General features: G+C 43.5%; 1 protein-coding gene across 1 annotated transcript in view; it reads left to right on the plus strand.

The window, feature by feature from the left end:
- Positions 1-3,291: 3,291 nt before the first annotated feature.
- LOC121151834 (S-adenosyl-L-methionine-dependent tRNA 4-demethylwyosine synthase TYW1-like) overlaps positions 3,292-13,475 on the plus strand; it is an 87,620-nt gene continuing 77,436 nt past the window's right edge. Inside the window, exon 1 of the mRNA XM_040973688.1 lies at positions 3,292-3,341. Within this exon, the coding sequence (XP_040829622.1) occupies positions 3,292-3,341 (50 nt within the window). The remainder of the gene's footprint in view (positions 3,342-13,475) is intronic.

The raw sequence follows: 13,475 nt of genomic DNA on the forward strand, positions 1-13,475 counted from the left end.
CTGCAGCTCCTCTGGCTGCAGCCTGTGGAACTAAAACCTCAGGTTAGCAACAGGTATTAAGCCAGGGTGGAGGTGGTGGAAGAGGTGGAAAAGCGCATTGTTCCCTGGTACCTCCGGGAGGCGCAACTGCAGGTGCCTGTGTCATGGGCTCACTGCTGTGCTCCTTCGGCTATAACCTGCTGCCAGATGCTTCCCTGCTTCAATCCATGTTTGCGTCTCTCCCACTGCCTGGTGTGAGCACCCCAGGACCAGGTACCCACTCTTACAAGTCACTTTGGGTCTCCCTTACACCTGGTTGGGCTATAGCAAAAGGAAGTATCCGGGGAAGAGAGGGGAAGAAAACAGGCGTGGAATCCACTGCCCAGCTTCTCCTTCCTCAGTGCCTGCTCCTGGGCCTGGAACCTGCTTTCCTATCCAGCTCCCCTTTGCTGCCCTCCCGGGTAGCCAGCAGAAAGGGCCTTACAAAGTCTCCTACTTTGCTGAAAGTTACAGTAATGGAGCTGGGAGGCCAAAGTAGCAGTAGCAGGCTCCCTTGGCCTCACTCCTTCTGGGGGCTCCGTGGGTTGAAGTACTGTAGCATTTCCTTCTGCCACGTGCCATGTCCGGGCACCAGTGTGCCTTTGGACCTTGCATGACCTGGTATTATTAGTGCAAAGGAAAGAGACCACACCCTACCACCACCCACTGGGGATGTGGCTGTGCTAAGTGCCACTACTACGCCAGCCCCTCGCCACAACGCCAGCCCCTCACCACAACATTGGCTGCTCTCCACGGTACTGATCGCCAACTTTGTTTAATGTTTTTCTCTTCCCCCCTCATTCTTCACTGCCCAACCTAAAAGTATTTGTTGTTATTCCAGTACTACGAGTAGAATTTAGTGTGTAGTAATTGCTTAATAAATGTTTGTGCAGATGACCGGAATAAACTCTTGAACTCAAGAAAGAATTGTGCTTAGTTGGATTTTAATCCATTTGTGGAGCTTTATTTTCTTTCTTGTGCTTTGAAAGGTTTGTTTTATTTTTTATTTTTTTTTAAGTAAGTTTTTTTTTCCCCCAAGATTTATTTATTTATTAGAAAGTCAGATATACAGAGAGGAGGAGAGACAGAGAGGAAGATCTTCCATCCGATGATTCACTCCCCAAGTGAGTGCAACAGCCGGTGCTATACCGATCCGAAGCCAGGATCCAGGAACCTCTTCCAGGCCTCCCACACAGGTGCAGGGTCCCAAAGCTTTGGGCCATCCTCAACTGCTTTCCCGGGCCACAAGCAGGGAGCTGGATGGGAAGTGGAGCTGGCGGGATTAGAACCGGCGCTCATATGGGATCCCGGCATGTTCAAGGAGAGGACTTTAGCCGCTAGGCCACGCCGCCGGACCCAGGAAAGGTTTGTTTTATTTACTTGAAAGGCAGGGTATGAATGAGAACTCTTCTAGCAGCTGGTTCTCTCTCCAGAAATCCACACTGGCTAGGACTGACCTAGCCAAGGCCAGGGGCTCAGAACTCTCCACGTCTCCCACCTAGGCGGCACAGACCCAGGTACTTGGGCCATCCTCCACTGCTATCCGGGCACATTAGATGGGAGCTAAATTGGAAGCAGAGCAGCTAGGATTCGAGCTGATGCTGTGACGTTGGGATGTTGGCACCACAGGCAGGAACTCAAGCTGTTGTGCCACATCTCCTGCTCCTTCTGTTACAGCATTCATACATGACGTGCTGCAGCTTATCCTGGTTTGCACAGAGGAAAGGATTTCCCCCGCCCGCCCTCCAGCTCATGCTAATGTTCTTCTCTCTTCCCCATTTTAACATCACATGACCAAAGTATTCACGCGTGTTAGGAAAGCAGAAAGTATTCTGGACATTGTAGAAAGAACCACTTTCATAAGGTGAATGAGTATTCACTTACTCAGTGAAGGTGCAGGGAAGGTCATGAAAACTGCTTTGGCATTAAAAAAAATAAAAAAATATCTAGATTCAAATGTCTTGGTTGGATCCTGTTTTCAAAGTTAAAGATGAGTTTTTTTTTTTTTGTTTGTTTTGTTTTGTTTTCCGGTAGCTCGCATGGAAGCTGCTACAAACTTGAAGTCTGTTGTTTATCCCTGGGTCTTTCAGCTGCAGCCAGGTTATTAGGGATAATGGTTTCTCAGATTTTGCCTTGCAGATCTTAACCAGATGCCTCTCCTTGGTGGAATCTGAAATCGACTCTTTAGACAAAGGAATCTAAGAAATAGGGTGTTTGGGGAGTCTGACTTCCGCTTAGAAGACAGATGCATGACAAACTGTGAACAGACTCAACGCTTGCATGCATCCTTCCACCTTTGTTCGTGTTTCCATGCAATAAGATGAACACCACATTTGCGTCTGCCTATCCTGCTGTAGCCATTCCTTGTTTCAGGGAGGGTGCTGTTATTCTCCTCCTTGAAAAAGAACTGGAGCAGAAGAGAGGGAAATAATAATAAGAATGGATATATCAGCTTTCATGTTTTACTTGCTCACCCTCTCACAGTATCTAAGGTTTCTCCCCTCCACTAGTCAGCGTTTCCTTTTGTGTTCTGTCAATACATAATGTGATGGTGGATTTCAGCATGTGGGGGATTTCAGTTTGTCATGGAAGACTTTGAGCCAGTACTGGCCCCTCCTGTCATCTTCACTTTCAATATTGTATGGAAGAAAACTAAGAGATACTATAAAGGTTCCCTTGGGGTCCAGACTGCGTTCTCCTTGCTTCCTTTGTGGGGCAGTAACTGCGGTCCCCTTTGCTACTAGGGATCAGTAGCCCCGATAGGCTGTGCTTCTGTGCTTCTGTGACATAGGGTCTCAGCGGAATGGGGTGGAAGTGTTAACTGTCACAAATCGTGGAGGGTCTATGCTTTACCCAATGTGAAGTTATTGGGTTAGCCTAGCAGAGGGCTCAGGACTCACGTTAGCGCTCTGCCTCCCAGGTACCTAGGGTGATATGAAGGTGGATCCCTGGGAATGCTTGACCCAAAGCGGATTCCTGTTACTGCTGAGGAGCCCTGAGTTTGTTTATTGGGAAACCTGCATTGTTTATAAACTTGCTCAAGCTTTGATTAGAAGTGAGGCGCACCTTTACTTGTTTTGTTAAGGACATGAAAGATCAGCCCTCTGCAGGAGAGGTGACGTCATCTCTAGGTCAGATACACAGGACTGATCATGCAGGTGGAAGACATTTTGTGTTGACGTACCTTCCTCAGGAATCTAGTGGAAATAGGTTCTGACAACCAGAGTCAGAGGTGCAGGGATGGGCGGGAGCAGTGTCCTGAGCGGTACGTCCATGGTCATCGTGCGGAGACATTCCCACGTCCTGCCCTGGGGCTCTATCCGGTAGGATCTTTCTATGATCCTGAGAATGCTCCATGGCCATGGTTTACAATGCGGCATGTTTAACCATGTGGCTGATGTCTAGCTGTGTAATTAATAAAGGTGCTAACCAAGCTTGGCTGCTGAACACTTGGAGAATGATTAGTTTGATTAAGGAAAAGAATTGTCAACATTATTGTGTTTTAATTGATTGGAGTGAGCACCTGTGGTTGGGGCTGCCATATTGAACGGCACATTTCTATGCTTTTCATCTGTATTTAAATCTGCTTGTGGGGGGTGTTTGGCACAGCAGTTAAGACGCCCCTTGGTTTACCTGCACCCTATATTGGAATGCCTGCGTTTAAGCCCCGGCAGTACTCTCAAATGCAGCTTGCTGTTAAGGTCCATTCTGGAAGGTAAGAGATAAAGGATGGCTCAAGTGCTTGAGTTCTCAACAGTCATATAGGAAACCAGAATTAAATTCCTGGCTCCTGGTATTGGCATGACCCAGCCTTGACTGTTGGACATGTTATGAGAATGGAGAGAAGAGAGAAGACCTCTTGTCTTTTGCCTTTCAAAAAAAGAAAGAAAGGAAGAAAGAAAAGAAAGAAAGTAAGAAAGTAAGAAAGAAGAAAGAAAGAAAAAGAAAATAAATAATCCAGTTGCGAAACTATCCAAAGTGTTGTTTCTTACCAAGGCAGAATAACCTTGGACTCCTTTGGATTGAAAGCTTTCTTGTGCATCCCTTTGAAATTCAAGTTTCTGCCCAGGAATGCAAATGTTGCGCAACTACCCTATTGAAACATATGCACTGATTCCTTTTAAGAAGTAACCATTTAATACTACAAAAGTCATAGCTATACATTAAAGAATATGAGAAAATTTAGACAAAAATGGTAAAATGTCCGACATTATCTTTCTACTACAGTGTCCTTAACTCTTTGGCACAGTGCTGTTAGCATCTTAACTGGGTCTCTTCAAGTGTGTTCAGTGTAACCTAGTAAGTATACTGTAAATACTGGCTTACAAGCTGTTGTTTTTTCATTTGGTGATCTGCATTTTTCTTTTCAGCATATTTTCATCTAATCCGTAGATCATATTCAGATTTCCTGAACTGACCCCCAAATGACTATGACAACTGTGAATGATACCTTGCATTTCATTGGAATTATATTAAGTCTCTTTTGATCAAGCCCACTGTTCAGGTTTTAATGACACTAACTTTGGAGATCAGTGATAATACCCGGCCTTCTAGCAACAAGCAGAAACCTTGTGACAGCTGTGAGGGCTGAAACAAGCAGGTCCAACCCAGAGACCCAGGAAACTGGACTAGCCTGTATTGTTTTCCAGATACGTACAGGGAGCTGGATCAGAAGTGTGGCAGCTAGGACTTGAACTGATGCTCCCGTGTGGGGTGATGGCTTTGCAAGCATGGCTTGACCTGGGACACAAAGCTAGTCACTCATTATAGATTTATTACCAATGCAACCTAGGTCATGTTGATCATATTCAAGAGGAATATATTATATCACATGAGTAGATCTACTAACTCGTTGGTTTACTCTTGGTAATATTGACCACTGAACTAGGGTAATGACATGCCACCCCCATCTTTGTTCATTCTCTTAATTCTCTGTAATGTAGGTGTGGTGCTGGAGAGTAGGAGGTTATTTCAGTCAGAAATGCATAACACTAAGGGTACCAGTGGAGGAGGCCTTGTATTGAAATTTTTATATCTTGTGTGCCTGTGGAGGAAGACTTGAATTCGATGAGATTTTTTTATATAGAGAGAGAGCCAATATCTATAGCATATTGCATTGTGAAAGTGTGATATAATAAATCTGTATTTGATTTTTGTTCTCAGTACCTAACACAAGAATATTTAAAACTCTGACAAATTCCACAGGTCTCCCGGGACAAGACCACTGCACCTGCTGGTGCACATGAGACCTGGGGCTGGGGTGTACTGGGTAGGGGACCCTAGAAGCCAGTTGGGGCCAGACCGTTGTACCCCCTGGCATGCCTGAGATCCAGATGTGGGCTGGACAGGTGAGCTGCCCTGGGCTATGCCCCTGCACCCGCTGTTGGGGAAGGACCACCTGTGCTTTTGGCCTTGGCAAACAGTCCATCCATGATTCCTGTCAGGATCTCTAATCCCAGGGACCAAAGCCAAGGATGTGTGCTCCGAACTTGGCACTTACATTGCATGATTACACCACCTGGGTTGCTAAATCCTGCATAAAGGCAACAACATGTCAGAGTAATGATGAAGATGCAGGGGACAGAGCCATTGGACTGAATGGAAGCTCTCTGGCTCACGAGAGGGATCTGTTAGATGAAAGGCGGAGTTCCAAACCCGGGAAAGTTGAGCCTTATGCCTCTTACCATCAGCAAGTAACTGCAGGAGATGTGGTGCATCTGCATCCTTCAGCAACCCTAAGATGAAGAGTCAGAAATCTCTGCGAGGGCAGTAAACTAGGACACGTAGGTCGCTAGCCATCTTAGAGTCTGAAGGTGGAAGCCACACCCCCTCTGCTTTTTGTAATCTCACTTGCCTTTCTATCAACCAAATGACCCATGCCCCACGATGTACCTTCCTTCACTGGTGACATGGGATGATATCATGAAGTCACGCCTCTTCCCAAGATCACGTGAGGACTGGCAACACAGGGGGGCAGTCTGTCTTTTCCTGCAGACACAGAGCAGGAGGTCGTAGCACTTCCCTCTCTCCCAGCTTTTCTCTCCTTGCTGACTCCACCACCCCCATCCAAACATGCACCATGGGTATCTGTGATCCTTTACCTTTGAAGTGAAATAAAATTGAAATATCACGAGTAACAGAGATGGGTTTTTTGGTAATGAAATAACAACACATCTATAATAATATCCATCAACTCTCCTCATGCCGGCGTTGTGTCCAAAGGGACAATTCTGATGCTCTCTATACAGAATTAGCATCAAATACTGGGTTAAGGACTCATCCTGTAAGAATGCCCCCATTTAGGTACCTGGCAAAAGTCACAAAGATTCCCTAAAGTAAGACGTGGTTGAAAGGTTTTTTTCAGCAGTTTGCTTAATTTTCTGAGTATGGTTTTCTGTTTGGGGATTTGAGTTTGTCCTATGTGTGTTTCTCTGAATTTACTAGATAGGTAAACTTCAGACTACATTTGAGAGTCATTGATCACTTTTTCTTTGAATGGTTGTCTTTATTTCTTGTCTCCATTTAAAACTCTTATTGGAGCCTTAGACTCCCGTCAGACAAGTGTTAGATCTTTCGATATTGTCCCAAAACTTTTGTTCAATTTTTTTCAGTTTTTTTACTCTGCTCTTCCAAAGGATACCTTTTGCTCATTATTTTTCATGTTCACCCATTTTTCCCTGGGCATCTTTCTTTTTCTATAATAGGAGCCACTTCAGAGTTTTTATCTGGTGATTTCAACGTTTGGGATTATTTCAGAGTTGGCTTGTGCTGATTGTCTTTCTTCCTTGAGTATTCATCTAAGGTTCCTACTTCCTTGTGCTTTTGAGACATTGGTGAGATTAGAATTGAAAGGTGTAGCGTTAAGACCGGAGACTGATGGTTTTGAGAATCGTTAGAAATTAGATGTCTTACTCTATCATGAAAAAAAGCTTTCCCCATAATAATATATAAATCAGGGGCAGGTGAAATATTAAGGTCTATTGCTGTTATGGAAGTGCTAGGCCACAAGGAAGGAATGAAAAAGACACCTGTCAGCACTTGATAGTAGTTTTGAATGGATAGGTATAGAGTAGATTATGCAGGTAGCAATTGGGAAAGTAGTCACATCTTGGTCAAAAATGTAATCAAACAATGCTTTAAACGTATGACCTTATTTCACAGAAACAAGATTCACAGAATTGGCCCAGTATGATGGGCAAGCAGCTGAAGTCCTTGTTTTGGACACCAGGATCCCATACAGGTGCTGGTTCGTATCCCAGCATCCCCATTTCCGATTCAGCTCACTGCTTATAGCCTGGGAAAGCAGTGGAGGATGGCCCAAAGCCTTGGGACCCTGCACCCGTGTGGGAGACCTGGAAGAAGCTCCTGGCTCCTGGCTTCGGATCAGCGCAGCTTTGGCTTTGGATCGGCGCAGGTCTGGCCATTGCGGCCACTTGGGGAGTGGATCGGCGGAGAGATCTTCCTCTTTGTCTCTCCTTCCCTCTTTATCTCTGACTTTCCAATAAAAATAGACAAAATCTTAGAAGATTCACAAAATTGTGGGAGATCTTATTTCCAGGTTTATGATTCAAACCTCATGTCCTCAAAAATTCTTCTTACTGGTTTTATGAAGATATTATATTCTTTGAAAAATAGAAGAAAAATATGAAAATACCATATTTCTTTTTTATGTGGGCCGATCTTACTGGTGTTAGGTGGTACCTCATCGATGTCTTAATTTGGATTTCCCTTATTGCCAGGGAGCTCGCCCACATAAAAAAGAACACCAACGACACTTGTTGGCGAGGATGTGGGGAAAAGGGAACCCTACTCCACTGCTGGTGGGAATGCAGGTTGGTACAGCCTTTATGGAAATCAGTATGGAGAACACTTAAACAACTCAAAATCAGCATACCATATGATCCAGCAATAGCACTCCTAGGAATATATCCAAAACACCTGTTTCATGACAAACCAACATGCACCCCTATGTTCATAGCAGCACAATCAGTAATTGCCAGAACATGGAAGCAACCGAAATGCCCATCAACAGAAGATTGGATAAGAAAACTTTGGTTCATCTACTCCATGGAATACTACTCAGCTATTAAAAAAAAAAACAAATTGCAGTTCTTTGTGGCTAAATGGGCCCAACTGGAAACTATAATGCTAAGGGAAATGAGCGAATCCCAAAAGGTTAGATACCACATGTTTGCCTTAATTTAACCAGTAATTTTATTTGTTTGTTGGCTTATTTGTTTTTGAACCTGTCATTGATACTGTCTCAATCCATGTGTTGTGAAAAATTGAACTTGCATTACTTTTAACATATTGTTTACTCAATACTATGTCAATCAATTTCAAAACATTGTAAATTGTTGCTGATGTTTTGTAGGGGCTTTTAACCGACCGGGACTTTACTCTGTTAGCTCTACCTTCAGACCAGAGAAGGTCTCCCCTAGAAACCGCTGAACTTATCTGGACAATAAGATGCTGAACTCTATGCTAGGTATATGCATGCAATGAATGAATCTCAATTGAACTTCAACTGTGAATATGCAGCAAGGTGGAGGAATCCACCATGGGGGTAGGGTTGTGGGAGGGGTAGGGGGAATCCCAGTGCCTACAAAACTGTATCACATAATACAATGTGATTAACAATAAAAAAATTTAAAAAAAGAATTAATAGACTGAAATTCACATTTTCTAACAAAATGAATTAGTTCCCAAAAAATGAAGAAAAATATATCCTGCAAAAATTAAAAAAAAAAAAAGAAAATACCATATTTCCAACATGCAGGGGTTTGGTGTGTTTTTTCTCTGTTCCCTCTTGTATATGTTTATCTGTGTAGTTTGTTATAGCATGTTTATAATTCTGTATCAAGAGGTTTTTTTTTTTGTAGCATTGTAACACAAGTATCTTCTATTTTAAAAAAATTTTTTCAGGGCATAACTTTTTTTTTTTAATTGGAAAGGCAGATATAGAGAGAGGAGAGACAGAGAGGAAGATCTTCCGTCCGATGATTCACTCCTCAAGTGAGCGCAACGGCCGATGCTATGCCGATCCGAAGCCAGGAGCCTCTTCCGGGTTTCCCACGTGGGTGCAGGGTCCCAAAGCTTTGGGCCGTCCTTGACTGCTTTTGTGGGCCACAGGCAGGGAGCTGGATGGGAAGCGGGGCTGCCAGGATTAGAACCAGCACCCATATGGGATCCCGGGCGTGCAAGGTCCCGGGCATGCAGGGCGAGGACCTTAACCACTGCGCCATCGCGCCAGGCCCGCCAGGCATAATTCTTAAGGGCTGTAAATTATAGTGAATGTGCCATGTTTGAATTTGCCATTTACTTTGTGGTAATGAATTTGTATCCATATTTTTTGTTTACTAATAATAACTAATAAGCATGTGTTTGTGTTACTGTGTGTGAAGAATGAAGTTTTGTTTACATTTAGATAGTTTATTTGGCATACATTTCTTTTGTTAAAAAGATTTATCTATTTTTATTGCAAAGCCATATATAAGAGAGGAACAGAGACATAGAGGAAGATCTTCCATGCAATGATTCACTCCCCAGTTGGCCACGATGGCTGGAGCTGAGCTGATCAGAAGCCAGGAGCCAGGAGCCTCTTCTGGGTCTCCCACATGGGTGCAGGGTCCCAAGGCTTTGAGCCATCCTCCATTGCTTTCCTAGTCCACAAACAGGGAGCTGGGGCATGAACTGGCATCCATATAGGATCCCGGTGCGTTCAACTTGAGGACTTTAGCCAGTAGGCTACCGTGCCAGGCCCTTGGCATAAATTTCTGGACTAATCGCATTTCTTGGGCTCTTCTTTATCTTGAAGATAAGACATCATGAATAAATGAATCTGAAGATATAGCCACGCAGTGTCCCTGCATTTATACATGAAGTTTTTGAAATTCTAAGTATGTCTTGATCTCAGCTATTTTACTTTTGAACGCCCTTATCCAGCTAATTTTCATTAGGTGGTTACTTTAAAAATGTCATGTCTTGGGCCTTCTGGACTGGGCAAGATGGCGTGAACTCTTTTTCATGCTCCGTCTCAGGAGCAACCCTGAAGAAAACCATAAGAGATAGCTCAGCCAGAACTCTGATGGGTGGTAGGAGCAAGTCCCACCCCCGCAATAGGGGCCCCCCAAGTATAGAAACGACACAGAAGCAGCTGATTCCTGTGTGCAAGAAGAAGGTCCCCGCACCAAACTTACCATAGGAAGGCACGTTGGCACACTGCTATCTTCCCCAGCACAGTTGGGAAGTCCCTCCAACACGGTCAGGGAAGCCCACTACTACTGGCAAAGGGGATCAACTGGGGTCCCCACTAGGAAGAAGCTGCTGGTGCAGGTGCCCACCCTCCTTCCTCCCTATGCCTGAAATTCCTCTTCCTCATCAGGAGATACCAGGATAGCCAAGCAGCATTGGAAAGAGAGAGGCCGCACTCCCCATCACAAGGTGGCCTGGCCTGTGAACTGCTCTCTACCACCTCTGGCCCTGACCCCCTTCCTTTCCTTGCTAAGAGGTTCTGTGGTGGCTGACTGGCACTTGCAAAGTGAACTGCCCCACAGGTGGCCCAGCTGGAGAAGTCTCTTCATCCTCATCAGTCTGACTGATGCTCCCCCCTGTACTCGGACATCCTGGGCTGCCTGAGAACACAGGCTTTGGGAACTTGGCCTGGGCTGGGCAGCCTGCCTCATGTACAACTCACCCCAGGGGGCCAACCAGGGAGAACTTTTGTGCCCTCTCTGACAGTACCAGCGGTGACCACTGGGAACCCAAGATAAAGTTTACTGCAAGCACCTGGAACATTGAAATGCCCTTGGAACCACAACCCACAGAGATAAATCATGATCCGTAGGCTATCTTTTTAAAAAGAATGAATATGTCCAAAGTCTACTAAGTAATAGGAAAGAAAAAAAAAATGATCGGTTGTACCAGAACCAAGAAAATCAGACTTGAATAGGGGAAAATAATCAGCTAACACCAGCAATAGATGAATCAACTCTTGAAATCAACTGCCAAGAATTTTAAAATAACTATCATAAGAAATTCAGCAACAATCAGCTATAAGTTATCTTGAAACAAGTAATAATAATAATAATAATAAAACTTCAGTGATGATATAGAACTTAAATAGGGACCAAGAGAAAATTATGACATTGAAAAGAACCATGACACAAAGTTTAGGAAAAAAAAAAAAACCTATGGATGAGCTCAAGGATCAAGGAGAGATGACAGGATAGGGTCCAGGCACGAGGCCCCTCACACTGGAGGCGTTCAGGGCTGTTAGGTAAATGGCTTCAGATGGGCTCTCTGCGCAATCAAGATGCATGCTAAACACAAGTTGGCATGTTGGTGCTGCCAGTATAACATGTCATACTGTTTCACAATGAAACTAGTGATTTTTTTTTGGTAGGCAGAAACAGTATACTCTAAAATAAGAATATCACGTAGCATGGGCCTAGTGTGATGACTCAATGGCTGAATCCTTACCTTGCATGCACCAGGATCCCAAGTGAGTGCTGGTTTGTATTTTGGCTGTTCTGTCTCCCATCCAGCTCCCTGCTTATGGCCTGGGAAAGCGTTAGAAGATGGCCCAAAGCCTTAGGACCCTGCACCTGCATGGGAGATCTGGAAGAAGCTCCTGGCTCCTGATTCCATTTTGGATCAGCTCAGCTCTGGTTGTTGTGACCATCTGGGAGTGAACTAGTGGATGGGATATCTTTCTCTGTCTCTCCTTCTCTGAGTAAATCTGATCTGCCTTACCAATAAAAATAAGCAAATCTAAAAATGTTTAATTAAAAATTTGTTTGAAAAGAATATTCTATAGTAAGTACATAGTAGAATATAGCCATCTATCATTATCTGGTGTTAGGCACCTTACAATGTTATATGTACTACAATTTTTTTAAGACTTTCAGTGCAGTAGGTTTGTTTGTACCAGACAGTCATAAACATATGGGTAATGTGTTATACTTGAAGTTATGATGGCTGTGATGTCACTAGCACTTACTAGATATTTTTTTAGCTTCATTAATATTGTATGAGACTACATGATCTGTCATTGGCTAAAATGTTATACAGCTCATAAAAAATAATGGCAAACCTATAGAGTCAAGAATGTTAATGAATCCCAGACAGGTTAAAACCCGAGAGGCACGCCTCAAAATATCCTATAATTATTGATCTGAGAGGGAAAAATTCTGGAAAGCTGGTAGAGAAAAATATTATAGTACCTATAGGTTAACACCAGTTTAAACGCTAGCAGATTTCTCCTCTAATTTTTTATTTTATTTTTCTGGTGGTTTTTTTTTCTTTATATTATTATTTTTTCTTATTTTATTTTTCATGATACAGTTCCATTGGCTCAGGGATTTCTCCTTTCACCCTATCGTGTCCCCTTTTGTCCCTCTGATCTCCCCTATGCTATGACAATATCATAGATTTCAGTAGCAGTCACAAGTCCGTTATTCTGTTGTAGATGTAGACAGTCGGAGGAAGTCCAGCATCCAATTACCAAGATATTTTTTAACAGTTTCATTGGGAGTCCATCTTTTTATTCAGGAGTAGAGATGCATACTGCAATGAATCTTCACTTGATATGCTAGCCTCCAGTATGCAGTTCCTCTAGATGAATATATGTACATACACGCATGGATATACACCAGTTGGACACTGATGCCGTCGGTATGTATGTGTGATGCTTGTGTACATGTGTGTGTTCTGTTATGCTCACTGAAATAAGCCAAAGGACAACTACCACATGTTTCCTCTTCTGCAAGGCAACCTTGATGGGAAAAATACAGATGTCTCTTCTAAAACCAAGAGCGGGAAGGAGAAATGACATCACATTTTTGAGAGGTTGAAAAAAGGGAGAAGTCGCAGGAAGTTAAATGAAAGTGATGTCACTATACTCAAAGCAGTTTTAAAAAAATGAAAATCTAGTTTATTAGCGGCCACTCTAAATGTTTGGTATTTAGATTTAACAGACGGTGCAATAATGGATGTTGAATGTTACTATGTGCTGATAAAAGAAACGAATGAGAATCTAAAGCGAAGAGACTGATCGTGCTTATAGGTTAGCAAAGTCAACAGAGTAAAGAGACAGTCCTTTCCAGGTTGCTCTATAGAATTACTGGAATCTTTACCATTATAGAAGAAGACAAACGTATTCCAAAGTCTGCCGAAGCCATGCGGACAGAGAGGAGTGAAGCAGCAGTAAATCATTCATTCTGGTATCGTGTTTTATCCTATTGCTGCAATATTCAAGGCTGGGGACACTGAGACACAGGTCAATGCAAAGAAGAGCTATTGCTGAAATAGACTCAACACTTGGCTTTCACTGTTGGTTCCTTTTTTCCCCCCCCCAAAGATGCCAAAGTTGTTCCATGCTGAAAAGTTAACCTGGTAACAAAGCGCTGCGCCATTAGGTATGCATGGATCAAAGCAAGCAAACAAGCCAGCAAACA

The sequence above is a fragment of the Ochotona curzoniae genome, unplaced genomic scaffold (assembly GCF_017591425.1).
Source record: "Ochotona curzoniae isolate NIBS_2020 unplaced genomic scaffold, NIBS_Ocur_1.0 contig_2321, whole genome shotgun sequence".
Classification (NCBI taxonomy): domain Eukaryota; kingdom Metazoa; phylum Chordata; class Mammalia; order Lagomorpha; family Ochotonidae; genus Ochotona; species Ochotona curzoniae.